The sequence below is a fragment of the Neopsephotus bourkii genome, unplaced genomic scaffold (genome assembly GCF_033783945.1).
Source record: "Neopsephotus bourkii isolate Nb327-2 ecotype Australia unplaced genomic scaffold, CSIRO-AGI_Nbou_v1 NB_1328, whole genome shotgun sequence".
Classification (NCBI taxonomy): Eukaryota; Metazoa; Chordata; class Aves; order Psittaciformes; family Psittacidae; genus Neopsephotus; species Neopsephotus bourkii.
The window spans coordinates 5,638,945-5,661,336 of record NW_026901808.1 but is presented as its reverse complement, the minus strand read 5'-3'; the positions used below and the strand labels follow the sequence as shown (position 1 = coordinate 5,661,336).

The following is a 22,392-nucleotide window of genomic DNA, read 5'->3' as shown; positions in this document are numbered from 1 at the left end:
GTCTCAGAAGAGCAGAGTAGAGGGGCAGGATCACCTCCTTCAGCCTGCTGGTCATGCTCCTTTTGATGCAGCCCAGGATACGGTTGGCTTTCTGGGCTGCAAGCGCACACTGAAGCTGGCTCATGTTCATTTTCACATTGATCAGCACCCCCAAGTCCTTCTCCACAGGGCTGCTCTGAATCTCTTCTTTGCCTAACCTGTAGCTGTGTCTGGGATAGCTCCGACCTAGGTGTAGGAGCTTGCACTTGTCATGGTTAAACTTCATGAGGTTGGTATCAGCCCACCTCAGAAGCATGTCAAGGCTCCTCTGGATGGTATTCCTTCCCTCCAGTGTATCAACCAAACTACGCAGCTTGGTGTCATCGGCAAACTTGCTGAGGGTGCACTCAATCCCACTGTCTATGTCAAGGACAAAGATGTTGAACAAGACCTGTCCCAACACCGATCCCTGAGGGACACCACTCGTTACTGTTCTCCAGCTGAACACTGAGCCATTGACCACAACTCTTTGCATGCGGCCATCCAGCCAGTTCTTTATCCACTGAGTGGTCCACCTATCAAATTGATGTCTCTCCAATTTAGAGACAAGGATGTCGTATGGGACAGTGTCGAATGCTTTGCACAGGTCCAGGTAGATGACATCAACTACTCTACCACTGTCCATCAGTTCTTTAGCCCCATCATAGAAGGCCACCAAATTGGTCAGGCAGGATTTCCCGTTAGTGAAGCCATGCTGGCTGTCACCAAGCACCTTGTTGTTTTTCATGTGCCTTAGCACGTCTTCCAGGAGAATCTGCTCCAAGGTTTTGCCAGGCACAGAGGTGAGACTGACTATTCTTTAATTCCCCGGGTCATCCATTTTCCCCTTCTTGAAAATGGGGGTTATATTTCCCTTTTTCCAGTCATCGGGACCTTCACCTGACTGCCATGACTTTTCAAATATGATGGCCAGCAGTTTAGCAACTTCATTTGCCAGCTCCTTCAGGAGCCACAGATGGATTTCATCAGGACCCATGGACTTGTGCATGTTCAGGTTTTTGAGATGGTCTCGAGCCAGATCCTCTCCTACAGTGGGCGCAAGGTCTTCATTCTCACAGCCCCTGCGTCTGCCTTCCAAGACTTAGGTGGTGTGGTCAGAGCCTTTGCCAGGAAGACCGAGGCAAAGAAGTCATTCAGAACCTCAGCCTTCCCTGAATCCTGTGTAGCTAGTTCTCTTAATTGTTGCTGGTTTTAACTCTGGCACCTCTTTGTTGAAGCTAATACATGACACTTCTCAGAATCGACCTTTCTTTTTTTTTTCCGTTAGTATCGTTAGTATCATTAGCTTCACTTACCTTGTCTTTTTTACTTCCTAATTCTCTGTGCATCTTATTCTGCTTGCTATCAGTTTTACTAACCTACTGCTAAGATACTCTTATTCCTTAAAGGATTCATCACTATTTGCAGTCCATTACTCCCACTGTTTTCCTTCAGTCATCTTTGCAGCTTTTCCCATTACATTTCTCATGGGTGAGAAAAAGATATTACAGTTATTACTGTATTGTCTATGTAGGCAACATGTCACTTCCTTACCTACAGTGCTGTGCCTGTGTTATTCCTTGTTATCTGCTTACCTTCTGGAGTGTTTTGTATTTTCACTGAAGGGGATTCCAAGATAGACAATGAGATTTCAGTATCTGATCAGAAAATCTACCAACTATCTCAGTACAAATTACAACAAAAATTGTTGAAATTGTTGTGATCAGCAATATGAGTAGAGGAAAGTCCAAGTATTTGATTAAATATATTGACTTTGGACATGTAAAAACCATCCAGATTTGGTTCCAGCAAAAGATTGTTAGAAGCTTTATGTGAAGGAGTGGCTGAAGGCAAACTGGAAAGAAACCAAAAGGCAACTGAAAGGCAACAACTGAACAAAATGTTTGTAAACAGTGCATTCTGCATTCCCACTTTAGGAGGGAGGAGGGGAAAGGAGAATGTAATTAGAAAGGCAGGAAAGGTCAAGGTTATTTTTGTGGGGATGGAGTTAGAGGCACTTGGATATGCTCATATTTGAGAACCAGCCAGGAGAGAACAGAAGGCTGAACAAAGGCAGAAGGATGAAGGTTAGCAGGTTGGAAACATTTGGAGTCAACAGGGTAGAGAGAGCAGTTGGATGAAAAATCTGTTTGGTGATGGAAATCATAATGAAGAGGATGCTCGAAAGAGAGAAGAGTGGGGAGGTTGGATGGGATCTTGTAATGTTTTAAACTAAAGCCATCAAGATTTCACAAAGAAAATCTCGATGATGAACTAAATGAAGATCAAAAAGCTTTGAGTTGAGGGATGCAATGCTCAGGAATACAGCACAGCTGAAGTACTGATGAAATGCAGGAAATGTGTGTCTTTTGGATATTATCAAGTAGTATTAAAATGCCTTCTCTAGTCAGAATACAATATCTCTGGAGGTTTGAAATGAGTGACAGAAATGTAGACATTTGGTGGGCTAGAGCAATAGCATAATGTCAATGATTTGTTATTTGGTTCTTAAGAGAAACTAAGGGGGGGGAAGGATTTTCAGCTTTTTTCTGTTATTTTTCTTCTTTTCTTTTCTTTTTTTTTTTTTTTTGGAATATATTGGAGAATAAGTTGCCCCCACCGGGGCAGTTAACAGTGTTTTTAAAATCCTTTAAAATATTTTACCTACATTTAGTTAATTTCCTTCCAAAATTATATTAGGGGAAGTAGGTCTTCATGTTTCATTTAAAAAGCTGGAAGAGTTTCTTGACTTTTCTGACTTCTGTTTGTCTTTCTTGCCCCCCAAATCCACTCAATTTGGTACACATTGTACTCTATCCTTGAAAGCAACTAAAAAATAAGAGGAAAAAAGAAAGCAAAACCAACGCAAATACAAGTTGTAGGTACCCTATCAATTTAGATTATTTATAAAAATAAAAACAATCTTGGTTTTAAAGAGCTCTAATGTTCTAGGCAAGAAACAACTCCATGTGCTTGAATTTTCCTGAAGCTATCATTGTGAGATCCTTAACAACTTCAAACATATAAGCACAGTAAAGATGTTCTAGAGTGTTTCCCCCTTCTCCCTCCCCAGAAATCAGTGCAACTGGGGCCACAAATGCTGTCTCAGTCACATTTATCTCACCTTTAAAATAAAGATCTTCAGTGACAAGGGAACTCTTAGATTAGTAGGAACAACCAAGCTGGTATTTAATGTAATGGCCACATCAATTTAATTTGTTTCTTTGTTCTTGTCAGCACAGTTGTAGGTTTAAATAGTAATTTGGACTGTTTCTCTGACTTTCCCAGTTAAAATAAATCTGATGTCATTGCATGCTCCTTGGCAAGCCATGTGTCGTTATTATAAACCACACAGAGATTTTTTTCTTATCCAGATTTCCTTTGCAGGGCCTTTGCTTATGACAGAGTTACAAAACGGTGCCATTGGTTATCCTTCAACAGCTTGACAAATGGTGTGAGAAAGAAACAAGACCATGCGTTTGATCTGTATGAAAAGAAGGGTAACTGACTTATTTACTGATTTTGTTTTTCCAGCTATGGAGGGGGAAAAAGCTGAGGTCAGTCAGTGACTTTTTGACTGTAGGAGCATCCTGGGCATGGGATGGTTTTGTGCATTCTGAAAGCTACATCCTACAGCGTTATTTACAAATATCCTCATTTTTTCATCATGCAAGTTTCTTCACATACTTGCTTTTGCTCAGTTTCCTAGCATACATATTTGCCTACCATCGTGTATACTAGTCTGAATTTCTTCTTCAGTTTAGTATTTAAAAGCTCAGTTGTATGAGTTAATGTAGACTTAATATAACTTTTATTTATCTCATTCATGAGTGGGGGATGTAAGTCCTCAGACATGGACTTTTGGTCAATCAGACACTTTAGAAACATTTTCAGGGGCTTCTTTGGAAATTTAGGGATGAGAATGTGGGGAAAAAAAGGTACAAGAATGTATGTAGACAGGTTAAACAGTATTTTGAATAATTATTTAAAGTCAATAATAAATACATTTATTTTATTTGAGAAGGGATTAAGAGTTAATTTTTAAATATATTAACGAAAATCCTAATATTCTTCTATTTTCTTTCAATAGACTATGTCAGGAATTGTATCATTGGAAAAGGAGCAGACTACAAAGGAACAATATCTGTTACCAAAAGTGGTATCCAATGTCAAGCCTGGAATTCAATGATCCCCCATGAGCACAGGTAAGAGTTCAGGAGCAGAGACAATGGGAATAGTGCCCAGACAGCTTCCATAAAGCAGGGTTTGACTTATTAGCAGACAGGATTTATGAGAAAACTGACCTTAGACAACAAAACTTCTTAGGTGTATTCTTGCCTTTCTCCAAGAAATGCCTTTCTCCAGATCCCAGAAAACACTTACCTTCTTGGGCTTTCTCCAAGAGGTCTTTCCTAATGCCAGCCTGTGTGTCTGGATCCCTTCTCTGGTGTCAGGGTTGTTTTCTCTTAAGCTGTTTATATCCTAGTATCTCTTAGCTACTGGCAGAAACAAAACATCTGCTTAACTTCAGCCTCAGGTCTGGAAGTTTATCAGTGTTTTCTAACTGATTCCCAGAAAATGGGTAATTTTGAAAAATATTATCCCACATATTTCATCAGTGTATAATTATTGTTACTGTATTTTGCATAGTTACTATCCATTCTCTATTATATAGAGAATATATTAAACCCTATAAAGCCCTTAGACCAGGCAACAAATACATGGAAAAGACTGAATAGCTTACTGAAATCTTTTCCTTCGGATCGTACAAGCAATATGTATGTATGATACAGACTGTTGCAGCAGGTATGGGACTTACTTTTAAGATGTCATATAGTGAGGAACTGAGGCCAAATCTACACTTTGAGAGCAGGCTTAGTTCAATTATATTGGCTAAAAAGAAGAGAGTAGAAAAGCAAAAACTGAAGCCAGTAAGAGCAATGGTAAAAACAGATTCAACCACAACAAATGTTGCTGGAAACTAGTGAACTTGAAGTGCTGGTCTACTCTTTGACCTTTTCTCTTTGAAACCTTTTCTATTGGCTTTTACCATTTAGATGGTAAACCCTTAAGAGCCAAAACCAAAGGGTCCTCTCACCCATAAGTTTCCTATCCACATTGCTGCCTTTTGCTCTGGACACCCAGCATCAGCACTTTGTTTAGAAGGAGCTGAGGTGGAGATTGCTAGTGAGGAACTGGACTGTGCACTGCTAAGTCCTGTCCTGACCAAATCTAGCCAGTGTACAAGATGATGTCTTGGAACAACATGAAAAGGCAAAGGATACTTGGGTTCTCTCTTATGATGTGTTACAGAGCTGAGCCTCAGGCTTGGAATTGACTAGACTTGGCTGCTTATAATATAGATGGTAGTGTGTCTGATTTTCAGTGACCAGACGCATTCTTAATTGCGAACATATGATAAATATGATCAGTTTCCACAGCAGTGACCTACTGAGACTCAACACCTTGAAGTATACAATCTTCATTCTTTAGAAGTTAAAGGATTCTCATTAATTACAACCTAAGCAAAAGCATTTATTCTATAAACATACATATGAATTTATAGAATTAAAGAAAGTGTCTGGGTTGTATACATGATGACTAAATTCCATTTTAACATACAGCATACACAACTTTATCTAATACATTTGGACAGCCACTTCTCTATGATGAATTTTATGAGAAAGACTTTTCTCCTGCCTTGTGCAATAAGTTTTAATTTTTTAAAGGTCACTGGATAAATGAGGTGGCTGCATGCTAATTTTGTTTTTCAACATCAGAAAATATGATTTCATCATCAGAGACATGAGGGAGATGGGAACAAGCAGACAGTAGTGGTGTGTTTGGAACTTATTAGTATGAAAGGCTTACATTTTTAGGTCAGTTTTTCTCAATATCTGATTATCACAAAGTGCCATTGGAAAATAAATCCCTTTTTCATATTCAAGGAAGAAATATACTTTACTGATTTCTCATTATTTTTCTAGAAAGAACTGCAATAACTTCAGCCTTTAAATTTGTGTCTGGATTTAACAAATTGCATTTTTATTTGTTTGTATTCCAGTAGAACCTGGAGACTCCCAGCTGAAATCAGGGTTCGTTTTTGTCTCTATCCTAGTAAAGGTTATAAAAGTATTTTATTTTTTTCTCTTAAGAGTTTTTTTATTTAAATGGATAAAGCCAATGCTGAAAGAGTTCAAAGATAAATAGTCAAAGAGCAGACCGGCACTTCACAGGAGTTTTGTTTTTGTGATTTTTGCTGTTGTTGAATCTGTTTTTACCATTAGTCTTACTGGCTTCAGTTTTTAGCATTTTTCTTTTTTTCCTTACCTAATATAGTTGAACTAAATCAGTACACAGTTTTAGGAGTGGCTCTATCTTCCATTTCTGGGTGGGTCTTTATTGCATCTAATCTTTTCCTCCTTCAAGAATGTTGCTTCATTACCTGTTGAAGCCATTTGTTTATCCAATTCATCTTGGGTTTTTAATGCTATTCATTTAGACTTTTTAATTTTTAATGACAGCATATCTGATATTATTTGAAGTGCCTTTTCCCTATTGTCTTGGTTTTCTAATGTCCATAATTTCTGAGCAGGAAGATTTTTCAGCAGGAAAATTAAATAAGATATTCTAATATGCACTGACATACTACATTAACACTTACTCTAGTTGCAATGTCCCATCAGCAAAGTTTGCCCAGGGCTGTCTTTAGCTAAAAACTTTGTGAGATTTAATATTACAAGACTACAGAGGAAAACCAGAAGTAACAATTTTATAGGCAGCAGTAATGACATAAAAATTATTCTCTTCAAGCACCAAAATTAAGGAAAGCACTTTTTTCAGTAATGCTTCTACATTGCATTGACTAGAACCACAATGTGATTAACAGAGGTATTTTCCACTTCACTTAGTTCAAAGGTTTCATTAATGGGAATAAAATATTATTAAAATGACACGTCAGACTCCTGCTCTCATTCATTTGTAACATAGAATATGCCAAGGACAGCAGGGACCATACATTTCATATGTTTCTGCTTTTTTGTATGAATTAAATTGGTGTCTGAGTATAAAGACTGTCCCAAGTGCTTTAGTTCAGTTTCTTGAACTGCAAGAGCCTACAGTCTTCTAAATGAAGTTAGATGAAATTTTATTCCTTTTCTTTTCCTACAGAATATAGATGCATCTGAATTCACTTGGGGAATTAAAAAAAAAACAAAACCTAAAAAAACCCACATCAAAACAAAACAAACCAACCAAACCAACAGAGAAAACCCCAAACAAACATCCAAATTAAAGTATTAGGCATTTTCAGAATAAAAGCTTCACTTCAGTTGTGATATTTCGACCAGAATGTAAACACACTGAAGAAAAAAGCCCTGTACAAATCTCAGAAAGCTCAAAAATTAAATCAGTGTCTTACAATGAATTACGGGTTTTGTGTGTTCCCCTATGTATTTTGCCCAACTTTTCAGTTACCCCCAAACCCATGAAGTTTTCATGCAAGTGAACATAACTCGGAATTTAACGGTTTTGTCTGCAGAGGTTTAGCTGCTCTTTAAGCATCACTGCAATGAAACTGGGAGTGAAGTGCCAATGGGTTTGTCAGCAATATGAAGTCTGAGTGTGGTCAGAGCTTTTGCAGTGGCATCAAACAGACTACCTCTAGGGCTGGGCTCCTCACTATGTGCTGTTCCCTAGTTTGTAGCAAAAAATAACCAGTACTACTTTTATGTGTAAATATATACGTATATATGCACACACCTACATATATATTTATATCCCAGTGTGTATGTGGGAATTTCTTCAGGGGTAAGCACAAAATTTTACACACAGCTAAGAACACAAAAACTTGACCCTGGATAGTTGAAGTCAGCTAGGTTGCTGTTAAATGACCTAATTTGTACAATAACAATGATGAGTGGGTCTATAAGTAGCAGACCCTAAGGTGACAACAGCGGGGTTCATGGCAGAGCATAAGGCAGGATGGCTAAAGAGGAATCTGGGGAAATTTCTGATGCTGAAATGCATCAGTTGTCTGTGGTTTCAGGCAGTGAAAGCCTCTCAGCATGGTGTGTCAGTGCTCAGTCACGCTCACACACCCCTGATGCTCAGTTTTAGCTGCTTCCTGGACAGAAATGAAGAGTTTTCTCTACCTGTGGGCTTTATGTAGTAGGTGCACACTAAGCCCAGCTGGGCCAGCTACATATGTTATTGTGCTGTATGTGTGCACAACATACACAGCAATGACAGGTCTGACACAGTGATGAACCCAATGGATTTTCCCCCCAGAAAAGCCCAATGCACCCAATACATTTCTCTTTGTCCAAGGGCCTTGTGTGAGTAGTTACAAGCTTGTGAAGGAGAGTGCAGTGAGGGCTAGCAGGGAGTGTGTTGCTGCCCCTGGCTCTGCAGCAGATATTTGGCTCTGCATGCCCAAGGGATGGGAGTAAAACTTGCTAGAGCAAGCAATGGGCTAGACTAATTGACCCAGATTTAGGCCATTGATTGAGTAATCCTTACTGAAGATGTGTATTTGTGTATGGACAGATATTTGGGTGTGTGCATTTGTTTAGGCAGGGTGGAGGGAGAAGGAAGCAGAAATGGGATTGTTTTTAACTGTTTGCAAAAAATAGTATGATTTAACACCAAAGTTTGCATGCTCTTATACTGTAATGATTGTCATTTTAAAACTAGCTTTTTGCCTTCGAGCTATCGGGGTAAAGACCTGCGGGAAAACTACTGTCGAAACCCCCGAGGGGAAGAGGGAGGGCCGTGGTGCTTCACCACCAGTCCAGAGATGCGCCATGAAGTCTGTGACATCCCCCTCTGTTCACAAGGTAACCCGGCAAGGCTTATGTGGGAAGTTCCTTTTCCCTGCTGATAGCAGAAGTTCCACTAGTTTCACTGACATTTGCTCATGGACTTTGGAGAAAGAATTGGTGATTTCTCAGCAAGAATAACTCTTGTAACAAGGAAAGAAGTTATTACAGAAAGAGAAGGTCTTGTTCTGTCTTGTTCTGTTCCAGTAATCTGGAAGACTTTAACAAGCTTTTAGACTCAGCAGCTTTTTTTCAGGTCATGGAGGAGCTGGAACAAAGAAGTTATGCTAATTGCACAAATGCAACCCTTTTTTCTCTTATCTGGTCCATAGAGAATCCATTAATATTGCTATTACTGTATGATAAAATCATCTAGTACCATTCCATGGTAAAATCAACTTTTTTCCTTCTTTTGGATGAAAATATAGATACTTAACTACAGGAAAAAAGATCAATCTAAGCACACTGTTGTGGGGTTTTTTTCCATTTTTTTTCTTTCAAATAAATACTGTAAATAAGACTTTGCATAAATTCATTCCTGTTCAACTTTCAAGTCACAGAATTCAAAAGGTATTTTACGTGCACCCTTGCATTTGTTGAATTTTAAGTTCTGTTAAGCTCCAAACTAATCTCTTACATCTTGCTAATCAGCCAATTCAGTTCCAGTCAGTCAACTCATTTAAATTCTCAAGATAGGATGACTTTAATTTTTCCTGCTAATGTGTCATGTGCAATAGCTATACTGTGGTGGGGGAAGAAAAGGGAGAAGGAGGGAGGAAGAGAATGATTTACAAGGAGCTTGAAAATTTGTTAAAAGCTAACATTTAAAGATCAATTTGAGCTTCAAATGTGATAAGACCTGGAGCTCACTGAAGGATGAAGACCGGTAGTGGATGTTTTGTCTGAAGTGTGAGATCTGTAATTGCATAAATTGCTATTTACTAAGTGATCTTTTGTTACAATTACTCTAATTAGGGAACACTTGAGAAACGTGTCTACAGTTAGTTATGGTGAATTTATTTCATATTTTAAGACTTCTCATTCTAAATTATGGAGGATATTTTGTTCAGCAGTGATATTAAATCCTTTTGGTAGCTTTTGCCCATTCTCCCTCCATCCCCCACTTTCCCAAACCAGGGCTGAAAACGTATCTTAGCTTAGGCTGCCAGAAAGAATTAGTATCGAAAGGAAATAGTATCATATGAATGTGCTGGGAATTTAAAGAAACAGACTGTACTGCGCTGAAATTCAGCCATTATTCTGTACTCAAACTTGTGCTGTAATTATGCCATGACTTAGAGTGATTTAGAATAATTATTTTCACTTAATCGTAAAATATCACCCCTAAAATATACTCCTTCCTTAGATATATGTCTCTCTCTGTTATTAACCATAACTAAGGTTAAAAAATCTTCTAGGAACATGAATGTCTCTATCAGCTCACACCCACCTGCCTCCAAACCATGAGTGTCCTATAAAGTGAATAAAGTGATATCAAATTTAAGCATCTGGATTAGATCTAAGAGATGAAAATCTATTCCAAAGGACATTTACCATATCAACCTAACTTAAATATATTACTTTTCTATCTCTCTTTAGGTTGGTTTCAATTTATAACAGCAGAGATGTGATTTAATTATACTAATTTATTTTTGTGTGTGTGTTACACGTCATCAGCATAATACACTACCTATTTTTTCCTAGTTGAATGCATGACCTGCAATGGAGAGAGTTACAGAGGACCAATGGATCACACCGAGACAGGCAAGGAGTGTCAGCGTTGGGATCTTCAGAGACCACACAAGCACAAATTCCGTCCAGAGAGGTAACCTCTTACCCCACCTCCCAAATAAATTCATGTGGATATAATTTGAAAATGACAGACATTTGGGATCCAACTGTACAAAATCAGCATTAGCTGAACTGAAGTTTGTGGAGTTCACCAGTTTTCGTTGCTTGGGCTCCTGGCCCATGGTGTGTGTGGGCTGGCTGCCATCATGCTGGAGATGGAGGATGGTGACTAGAGGCTATGCCTATGCCATGCAGCCGTTGCTACATCCCATGGCTGTGTAGTGTAGTGATGGACATGTGCTGCATTAATTGATCCAAATTTTCTCCCTAGCTTCACTTACAGTAAAAAAATAAATTTCTGAATGTTACTATATATGTCATTATGAAATTTCAATCAGCTTAAAATACCTTAAAGCAATAAGAAAATAAATAATGATTAAAAATAATACATTTTTGTTAGTTCTTAACACTATAAGTGAACATAAACATGCAACATTGTCAAGGCAGAGTATGCTCAGTTTTTGAAATATTGAACAGCTTCACAGCTGTAGATGATCTTCTGTTGTAATCAAGTTTAAGTATCCAAGTTGTTCCAGCAAAATGTTTGCCCACTACATGTGTTTTTTTAAGCCTGGGAAGGAGTTAATAATCCTGTTTAGCATTTTATGTACATGGATTTGTATTTTAGACTTCTCTCTTTTAGTTTAAGCATAGGTACCTAATGCCAAAAGATGAGTCAGAAATAGCAAGATAAATTGCATCCCCATTACAGTTTGTCCTAAAGAGTAAAATTCACCCAGCCACAAAGGGTCATCTATGATACACTCTTATGGAAGGTTTTTGTGTGAGGGTTTAGGCCACACAGGAGGGCCTTTGTGTTTCTCTTAAACTGGACTAAAGTTTCATTTTACTTTTGCTCAGGATTTTAGATTATCTCTATTCATAAGTACGTTGAATAAACTTAAACTGACAGAGGAGGACTGCAAGAATCAACAAACTCAGAATGATTGAGACCTTCCACTGAACGTGTTTTTATATATTTTTAAGTGTTCTGCCAAATAAAGCATCTTTTTCATACTCAGAAATACAGGTACTGGTAGATATTAGAAAGCCTGCTTATTCAGCAAAACAGTATCAAACTGCAGGTTTTGAGTTTATGTGATATAACCTCTTTTTTCCTCTTGGTTCAATGATCTGCTTCATGAGTAGCAGGCAGTCCTGTAGTTCTTAACAGACTGGGACTGATTTTTGCCATGCAGTTGCTGTGCATTCTGGAGTAGAATCTTGTTCCTTGTGAGTGAAACAGTTATAAAACTTATGGGTACAAACAATAATAATTTTACTGTCAGGAGGAAATTTATTCTGTTAACTTTGAATTGCTTCTGAAGTGATTTTTCAGACTAACTGCAATCTCACAATCACGTTCCTCCTTGAAAGATTCTCCACAGAAAACGTCTTTGTGAAAGCTTTTAGACTGTAATAAAAATGCCTTTTAATCAAAAAGTGACCTATCCAGATTGAACTGATCTGTATGTTCTTTCAGAAGAGTAACTGGGGTACGCTACAGTTAATTAACATTGATGTTAATTAACTTCATAGAATGGTCACTAAAGGTAGTGACAATTATACTTTGATTATACTAGCTTTTAAAAATATTTGGGGCTTTGGTTTGTTTGTGCTTTTTAACAGTTACTGAAGTTGAAAATAAGAAAAAAAGTCTGGAACAAATGATCCATTAAAATACTGTCATCTCTAGAGAGGCTTATACTATACCATCTGGAGATAATGTGAATAATCTGGAAACCAGGAGAGACTAGCTAGACAGACTTAAACTTATTTTCATTTCTGGAATCATCAATTGCAATGGTAAAGGAAAATAAGTAAAATTAATGATCTTTTCAAATGCTTCAGTCTACCTGCTGTGGAACAATGTTTTATGCTCAGGGTGAATACAACTCACTTTTCCTTTCTGTCACCTTGTTGAATTGTTCCACATGTATTCCTTTCAGAGGTCAATTACTGAAGGAATTGGTAATATCTGTGTACTTAGATGTGATTGAAAGTAGCAGTAGGAATCCACCCAAACAACTCCTGCATGACCTGTTTTTAGCAAGTAGTGGATGCAGAATTGTGTTCTGAAGCTCCAGTTTCTGTGTCCTCCTCATGGACAGGATTATGTCTCAGTATAGGAAGAAAACCATTGAAGATAATGATTTGGATAGGCATAGAGAAGCATATTTTCTGCTTAAAATTAAATATGTTTTGAAAATATGTACTGAACTACACAGAGAAAAGTAGGGCTGAAGTGTGCTATAGGAGTTGAATACTCTGTTTTATATCTCTTGCATGAAAATTTACTTTATACAGAATCAAGTTTCCAGTCCTGCATGTCTTTTAAAACAAAAAGAAGAGGAAAAGAAATATTGGTGAAGAGTTTTAGACACTAAGTTTCAGTTTAGCTCCAGCAGAGCTAGAACTCAGCATCTGCCTCTTTAAAGAAAATAAAAGTTATCTCTTCATCTAACACTCTTCCCCCCTCCCTGAAACTGAGAAAAAGTCTTGATTTTGACACCAGATGTGTATCTTAATGCTTCATTTCAGTTTCAACAATGAAGTACAGCTACTGAAGTTTCAGCAGCAGGAGAGGGGAAGAAATATGTAGGGTTCTGAAAGATCTTGGAAACCTCAGGCTTTTTGTTGGGTCTAAGCAAGAGGTCTCTCCCCGAGTATACTGGGGAAGGAGAATTGTGCAGAGCAAAGGGATGAGCCCTCAGAGAATCCTCCACAGTCTCACTGTTGAGTTGTGTGGAAGAGATTGAAGTCCTGTTGTTTATCTTGTCCTTAGTATTTGTTAGTTGGCCTTTTCTATAGGAGCTGAGGAACTGCTCCCTACTGGATATGAGGGAAGGCAGAAACATGTCTGAATACTGAGGGAAGAAACAGTGACTGGAAAGGCTGTTGTTGCTCTAAAAAAGGAAACATAGATGTAGTAGGTGGAAAGATACAGCTCATGGGAACTACTCCATGCAGCAGATACCTAAAGCTGGTTCCTGAAGATCTATTCCATCTTTTAGGTTAGTAAATAATTTTTTTGGCATACTGTGGGAACATATCATATAATATCAGAAAGGACAGAGCATACAGTGCTCTGGAAGGGCACTTGCTTAGAAAGTGGATTCTTTATACTCCCAGTTGTTCTGAATAGGTTTGGGAGCTATGACTGCAGATACCTTGCCATTCCTGGACTCACCTCATTTCCTGGGTAGTGCCATGGACTCTACATTGTTAAGTGACACATGCTGCTAACATCCAAGCTCATTACTGCAGCTACTGGGTACAAAAAAAAAAAAAAAAAAAAAAAAAATCTCTCTTTATGTTGTGTTAATAGCCCATTAACTGTTTTCTTGTGAAATCCTTGGACACAATTTGGTCCTTTAAAGTTAGTCTTCCACCTAGCACAAAACAGGGTACTGATGCTACATCTGAAACTACCACATGCTTGACTGCCCTTGAATTTTCAGGTTTATGATGTTTCTTCTTGGTGGTTTTGCTGTTTGGTTGTTATTGTTTGTTTATTTGATTTTATTCTACTTAAATCCTGTCCCTGTCCTTTGTATAGATGGAGGAACCTGATTTTTCCCAAGGAATGGGAGATCAAGTTGCAATGAATCAAAATTAGCATGATTGGTTGACAGAAAAAGCATCCTAACAAAAGCACACACTTGTAAAACGTATTTTCCTCTGCTTGTGCAAAACACATCTGCTTACAGTTGTAACTGGGTTCATGTTCCCAGGTAGTTAATTTTATTGTTCTCTTACACACTTTTCATCTTTCCCTCAGGGGAAAATCTACTTTTTATTTCTTTTACAAACATGTTTCTATAAAACTGGAATACCAAGACAATTTGTATTCACTGGAGGAAAAGTGTATGCATTTATCTCCTTAAGTTTTATCTTGAACATCTACCTGATTGTTCAATGATGGTGGTAGGAAAGTGGAAACAATTAAATGGCACAATAGTTTCAAATCTTAATGAGACAAGGGTGACAGAAAATAATTCCTTATTTTTCGCCTTCTCTTTTTTTGCCCAGTGCTCAAAAGGGGGGCATGACCTAGAATGAGCTCTATTACAGAAATGGAGCTATCATTAATAACATAGCTACTCAAAACAGCTTCCAGTTTGAACCCAGGGCTGTTGCACTGAAAAACCTTTTTCCTTAATAAGTCCAGCATGCCAGGCAGTGTTTATACAATCCACACTTAATTGGGCTGTTTAAAAAAAAACAACAGGTGGCTTTAGAGTGTGGTCATCAGTTGATGGACACAAGAGCAAGAGTTTAGCAATTAGTAGTTACCCCATCCGGTACCCTGTGCATTAGCACAGCAGGGAATCCCCTCAGTGGAGGTCTAATTCTGCTGCATATTTGGAAACTTTACATTATTAACTTTCTAATAGTGTTAAAAGAGCATTTGCGTCCACGTCAGGTTCAGACTCCAGGTTAACAGGAACTGGTTCTTGTTTGCCTCTGCTGAAGACTGTCCTTTAAGTACCTTGTGCAAGCTAATGCAACGTTGCCAGGAAGACTTCCCTGACACATTTCTTGTTGTGGTTTGCAGATATCCTGACAAGGGCTTTGATGATAATTACTGCCGCAATCCTGATGGCAAGCTGAGACCCTGGTGCTACACTCTTGACCCTAACACCCCCTGGGAGTTCTGTGCAATTAAAACGTGTGGTGAGTTCAAGCAAAATTTATTACTTCCTTTTCCTTTCCAAAATCTGAATACAGATACTTCAAGCAATATAGGACCACAGCTAGTTCATTTATTGCCCTTCACTGTCATTTAAAACATAGTTTTCAAAGAGGATTGTTTATAACAACATTATATTTAATCTTGACAGGAAATAAGAGTTGTGTTTTAGCGCTGGGAAATGTGTGTCTGTCACATACAGGAATTTACATTAAAATGTAGAAATCTCAAAAACTAAACCAGTGAGACAATGTCATCATGAAGATCTCATGTACAGTATTAGTTTGACCATGCTGAGCATTATCCCATGAGTCTGGGAACAGGTGCATGCACACCTTCCCTACTCAATGCTCTAACAACTGTCCACTGCTTTGGTTTCCTTTTGCACATTGTGTGCTTCTAGCCCTCGTCTCCTGACTGCTGTGCAGCCTTGTACTGAAGACAGGATTATTAGTTTCCTCATGGGTTTCTCTGCGATATTCAGCATTACAGTATCGAAACACTCTACAGTCAATTAATTTCTTTTCATCCTTCAATAACAAGATGGTAGCTTTTTTTTAGCCTCGGGAATTGAATCCATGCAACATTAAGGTATATAAATATCGGATGCCCACTTACAAATGCTTTAGTTCAGAATTTTTGAAGCATTCTGCAGCGTATTCTATCTTCAAAAACTAGATCCTCCTAACTTTGGTGCTAGCTCTGACAGCTCTGTTCTACTGATAATTAGATGTCTTAAATGAGCACTACAGGGATAATGAAGAAGGTAAAACTGTTGGAACTCACATAAAAAGTTGGGTTAGGTAATTTTTCTAGACTTCTGTGGTAACCTTGGGGCTGAGGCAGGTGGTAGAATTAAGTTTTGCTAGGGCATGCTTTAGCCAGAAAACTAAGATTTGCATCTCTGAAATTGCTTTCCTCATTCACAACTCATGAGGTCTACAGGTGATAATCTCCCCTTTTATCTCGCATTCTTCTCATTGACAGATTTGGAGTCCAGTTTTTTTCTTCTCTTAGTGAACTGAAATGTGAAAAAATCAATGTACAAGCATGATATTAAAGGCAGACTCGTATTACTTAGGCAGGTTTTGTTTTTTTATTCTCTTTACTCAAAACACTTTGTTTATGACATCTCTGGAATAAAGGCAATTTCTGAAAACAAGGCATGACTTTAACTGAATCCATACTGTAGAAACCTATCAGCTTCATGGGCCCCAGTCTTGTGGCAGATACCCAAGGAAAATGGGCAGAAAAGGGAAAACAGTGGTTTTTTATTTTCTGTGAAATGCAGGCAAAAACTGCTTCTAAAACTGCTGAGTGAAACTCAGTGTCGTGTTATCTCATGAGAAAGTCAGTTTCTGTTAGATCTGCAGTTTTGGAAACTATGATTTTCTTTGTTGTCCTGCTTCAATTCTGACCAAAATTAAGTGTGAAAAAAAAATAATCCTCAAAACCAGACACTGTTTTTCATCTAACTGTCACTTCAGTAGGCTTATGTCACTGTAAAATTTATTTGAGTCTCTTGGGAGAATAGAACAGAACAGAGTCTATTAAAATGAACAAGAAAGCTCACCTGGAACTAGACTAATGTAAGAATTCAAAAAAAAAAAGAAAAAAAGGGGGGGGGAATTATAATAAGCATAGAAGGAGTGTGTTTTTTTTATGACAGTTTAATTTTCAGGGTTCTCTTTGTTTTGTTATTGTTATATAAATCAAGACAAACCATTCCTAGGGTATCTAAGATCCAGGTAAAATAGAGACAGTAGTGAATCTTACAAAAAGTCTGTTTCCGTAATATAATCCTGTATTTTTCCCATAAAATTAACAAATATATAAATACAGGACAATGTGGATAAGTAAAAGGGAATGGCTCTGGCATGAACCTGCGTGTGTGTGTAGTTGTTACCTTAAGAGGGAAGCATGGGATGCTTTGTCTTCACTTGGAGTTCTTGCCAAACCAGATTTTGACGCAATGTTTTCTGCTTCCACCACCATTAGTTCAGCACTTTCTCTCCTTGCTTGTTTTGGCTTAGGCCAGTGTAATGTCTTGGAGCGTCAGTCACTTTTTGTCAATTAGTCGATTGTTTGAAATCCGAAGATTGAGTAAGAATACTCTTAATGTACTTGATGTGGAGTAATTGAATTTACTTTGTCTTATCATATGCTATTGTAAATCCAGTATAAAGTAGTTAAAAGTACCAAAATTATTCCACTGTATGTAAGTGAGCTTAGTTTGCTATTTTAGGCAATGTCTGTAATCAGGTTTTCAAGAGACAGAAGAAACTTAACAGAACTACTGCTTGTTTTGTGTCAGACACCCAGTAAGTTATACCATGCTGAAAGTCTTGCCTGTGAACTGCAGTCCTAACTCATGTAATTGAATCTAGAGCTCTTGGTAATCTTTGGTAATGGGGAAAGTACAGTCTTTCCCGTTTTGTACAATCTTGTTTAGCTTTGTAACTGAGCCATATTTCTAATTTTTTGTTAATTAATTGTTAGAGCTTGTTTGTTGAGGTTTTATTTTGTGAGGTTTTTTTACTGTGCTTCTAACATTTCTTTATTTATTAGATAATAAATAAATCGTATGTAGAGTACTAGATCCGTTATTTTCCCTTGGTAGAAGTGTTTTTATTACAAAAAAAAACAAAAAAAAAACAAACCAACAAAATTTGTAAGTTACAGCTGACGGTTTCACAAATGCAACTTTTATAAAACTTTATCCTCTGGCATTTCCTGAGCTGATGTGTCAGTGTTCTGAGGATTCACATCTGGCTTTGTTGGTCACGTAAGCTTACAGCCCATGCAACTGTCAGTATTTACTGTCTGGCCTAAGCTTTATAAAAAAGCTGGGTGGGAGAACTGCAAACTACTCTAATGTCACCTTTGTCTGCTCAAATGACAATTAGAGTCCTCAATGAAAGGTAATCATCAAAATGAAATTTAAAACCCCAAAAGGATGTAATGATTTTAATGTTGTAATGAAAGCCTTTTATCTCATTTCTAGGCATAAATTGACTGAATTAGCTATGAATTATTTCACCTGCAGTTAGAAAGTATAATATGTGTGGAAATCTCATATGCAAAACTATAGATCTTTTGAAATTATTAAAGCAATATATATGAGGAAGAATACAAGAAAGTGATCTTGAAGGTGCTTAATCCAGCAGATGTTTTCAAAGGTTGTTTGGCAAGAGCATATGGCATTTCCCTCTACATAAGGTGCAATGCTGCTCAGTGCTTTCCTTTATCACTCAGAGAGGAAATTTAATGCTTATGATAGTGTTGTTTCACCAGCCCAGTGACTAGAATACCAACACAAAATATCTAAGCTCTGTTTTCAGTTTTCTGTCTTTCTGGAGGCACATAGAAAAACTATTTCCCACCTCCTAGCAGGGAGCCTAAAACACTAGGCCTGTCTGGGTTTCAGTCGTAGCTTCATTTTCTGAAGCTGTGTCTGTGTTCAATCTCAGTACACTAAAAAGAGATCATGAGTTATATGTCTTTATAGCTTTGTGGTTTGGATTCTCACACAGGTTTTTAATTCCTATGATGAGGACAGTTTATACATTTTACAAGAAATACTAATTAGTAAAAATGCTTTTCAAATCCAAGTCCTTGGACCATATACAGAAACGTAGGTGTCCTCTCTTTGGGGAGTGACCACAAGGCAGCATGCTGCTTGTGGCTTTCGCTAAATGTCATGAGTGCTAGCATGCTCTATAGCCAAAATGCTGACAACAGCTCATATACAAAATTTTCAGCAAAAAAGTCAGTGGAAGGAAGCATTCAGAAAATAAATATGTTTTTAAGACTGAAGAGACAGGAGGGCATTGTAACTTTATTTCCAAGCACAGAAAGCAGCATAAAACATTGTGGCTTGCAGCCAGGGCTGTGAGAAAGAGATGACAGGAGCAATTAGGGATTAGAGATGGCTCAAACTGCAAAAATTGGATCGGGATTAAGACTTCAGGGACCCCAGAATTGGTTTGAAGTTGCTCACATATGTGTCTGTGGTTTTTGGCTTGAGACATTTTTTAGTTAGAAGAGAGGATAAAAGGACAACTATAACAGCAATAAGAAAGTGTAGGATGAAATGAATAAATGGAAGCAGTGACAGCAAACATGAAAAAAGACTGTTACTTTGGTATGACTGAGGACATGGACTACTGAGGGGAGACAGGAGTGGGGAGTTAAAAAAAATAAATCAGGAAAAAGGATAGCTGCACTTCTGTAGATGATCTGTAGAGCTATGAGAAGTGCTAAGGCCCAGAAATAAAGTCATTTGAGAGCTGAGATATATGGTATTAATATGGGAAATACAGTGTTTGTTTGCTGTCTACTTGATTTCCAACCTACCCAGCTGATTTTACCATAGATTTAACCTCTGTTATTAGTACTCATAGGCAATAGATAAGAGCAACTGGAACCCAAAAAGCCCTGAGAGAATTCAATAAAGGTGTGGATTTGATGGGAAAAAGCAAGTAATGAAATGGCAAAATTAAGAATCTAGATGTAAAATGAACCTGAAGGCAAAAAATCACTGATATGCTAACCATTCTTTAGATTTCAACTGTCCATTTGAATGTGAAGCTCTGATTAAAGTTATTTGTTGAATCATAGCATGTAAACAAATAAAAGTGACACTCAGTTTAAGCTCAATATTTGTGTAAGATAAAGATGTTTATAGAAGAGTGTCAGTGGAAAGAGAGTGATGTTTAGTGTCTGATAAAGTGTTACCTTCCACCTTGTTCCACAGGGAGGCATAACAAAGGTCCAGCATTCGTTGTGAGCAATGATTTAATCTACATTTCCTTAAAAAGGATTCCACTCAAATCTTTTTCATCATTTCTATGATAGCTTTGAAAGTGAGATTTAAGAGCTCTGAACCTGCAGATATCGAGATTATTTTAAGATTTCTTTGGTTGGTTGGTTTTTTTTGTTTTTTTTTTTTTTTTTTATAATGGATTTAAACTAGAATTGTTTGGATTTAAAGCCTAGTTGTAGGCATTGGAATAACCTGCAAAGATCTCTCTCCTTCAAGGACAAATGAACTGTTGGTGTGCAGGTCCGAGCTGAGAATTAGTTCTTCAGTACCGTGATTCTTGAGCTTTGGTTTCACTAACTTCTTTGCTTATATGTTTTTTTCTGAAAAAAACCCCAAACCAACAAATCCCCTATAAATCAATTACGAAGGTTTTTTTCATGTTTCATGTACTGTGGGATAATTCATTGGAGGAAACACATGGAAAGAAAAGAACTGCCACTGTCATACTAACTAGAACACTGGATGGTATTGTTTGAGGTAGAGATGCCTGGGAGCATGAGCAACTTCTTCCCATATCACTCATGGTTTTTACTGATGTTTACAGAAATGCATGGGTCATGTTTAATAAGTACTTTGGTGTCTACACTTCACTGCGTTAAGCACATCGTATCTTTTAAAATCTACTTTTCAAAATCTTTTGTTGCAAATCAGGGCACATTTTATTTTTGTTGACTGGCACATTAGGAAAGAAATTACAACAATATGAGGGAAAGTAGGAATTTTCCTGAGGAAGTAATTTAGGACTCTACTTCTTTTCTAACTATGTCTTTTCCAAAAAATGCATTGATAGTATTAGTATGAAAGAACATGAATACTCCAGCAAATTCCATGCCTTCCTTTAAGTCAGTAGGATTTTCACCACTGACCTAAAGTTTGTGCAGGATTTTCTTCTGGGACATTGGTATTAAAGACAGAAATAATACTCTAACTGGTTACTTCAGCTGTGGAATGACTCAAGGCCCCTGCTGATTCCCTCATGCTGACATTACTGTGAGAACCAGAACTGAGAAGACTGTCTGTGGCTTTACACATGAAGATCTGGATAATGTTTCATCTCTTTACTTAAGCATTTATGAATGCATGAGCTGGCTCTTTATAAATAAAATTATGTATTTTGAAATATAGGGAGGGTTTTGTGGAAAAAAGAAAGCTTTTGCATTACTGTACTTTGGTTGGGGATTTCAGAGTGAACATGTGAAGGTGGAAATATTACCAACAGGAAATCCTCAAGTAGCTGTCTGAATTACATGGTTAATTTGAGTCATCCAGAACACAAAACAAATTACAACAAAGTTCAAAAGTAGCAAAGTGGTGCTAGACAATTATCAAATTCCTCTGTTTATAGTCAAGTTCCATACAGGAATAAGAAGTGACACTTAACAAATTATAAATATTAGTGTTTTGTAAGATGACATTTTGTGTGACCTTCCTTTAATGGTACTTTTTATCTCAGTTCAGGACTCTAAAAGCTGAACTTCCTGCATTGTAAGGATTACTTATTGAATTTTCATCTTAAAAGTTAATTCATAATGTCTTCCTCATTGGAACAAGCCCTTGGAGTTGTAGGTCTTAATTTATATTTTAGAGGAATTGCTGGGTAACGATGGGAATCCAGCTTTGCTGACTCTTAGCTTGGTCTTGTTTCCAGCTCCTTGTAAAAGAACTGGTGAGTGTGGTCTCGGTAATCTTCCATCAGTGTTCTGCACATCTGATGTTCATGCCCAAAGTTAATGAATATTAGATAATCACCTATGTGGGTGACAAGAGTAATTAGCTTCAAGAAAAAGACCAGTACTGAACGGAGATGAAAGCTGTAGGCTTGGACAACCTGGGCACTTAAAGTTTGTCAATTGCCTTATAGTCTGCAGAGCACTTCTGCAAGCTTTTGAATGTCCCTGAGTGCATCCAGCCCACATGAATGCCTATTTCCAGAAACCACCAGCTGAATGAAGGATTTCTTGAGCCTTTTTTGATAAATTTTGAGCTTTCTGTGAGATTCAAGAGCCAGAATTGGACAAGTTCTGTCTGAAGGCACAAGCCCCCAGGATTTCAGAATTAAATTTCAGAAATATTTTGGTGTCTCATTTTTCATGTTTGAAAATTAGACATTTGCAGGAAATGCAGGTGGTATAGCAACAAGAGTTTGGAGGGGGTTCTGTGGACCTTTTGGAAGGATAAATTGCTTT

General features: G+C 37.6%; 1 protein-coding gene across 4 annotated transcripts in view; it reads left to right on the top strand.

Annotated features, from left to right (window-relative positions):
- Window positions 1-22,392, top strand: part of HGF (hepatocyte growth factor) — a 59,112-nt gene that overhangs the window by 14,428 nt on the left and 22,292 nt on the right. For 3 of the 4 annotated variants that reach the window (XM_061366382.1, XM_061366380.1, XM_061366383.1), the window contains exons 3-7: window positions 3,406-3,518; window positions 4,109-4,223; window positions 8,713-8,855; window positions 10,542-10,662; window positions 15,247-15,365. In XM_061366382.1, coding sequence (XP_061222366.1) covers window positions 3,406-3,518; window positions 4,109-4,223; window positions 8,713-8,855; window positions 10,542-10,662; window positions 15,247-15,365 — 611 coding nt within the window. The remainder of the gene's footprint in view (window positions 1-3,405; window positions 3,519-4,108; window positions 4,224-8,712; window positions 8,856-10,541; window positions 10,663-15,246; window positions 15,366-22,392) is intronic. The other variant, XM_061366381.1, reaches the window with a different exon arrangement.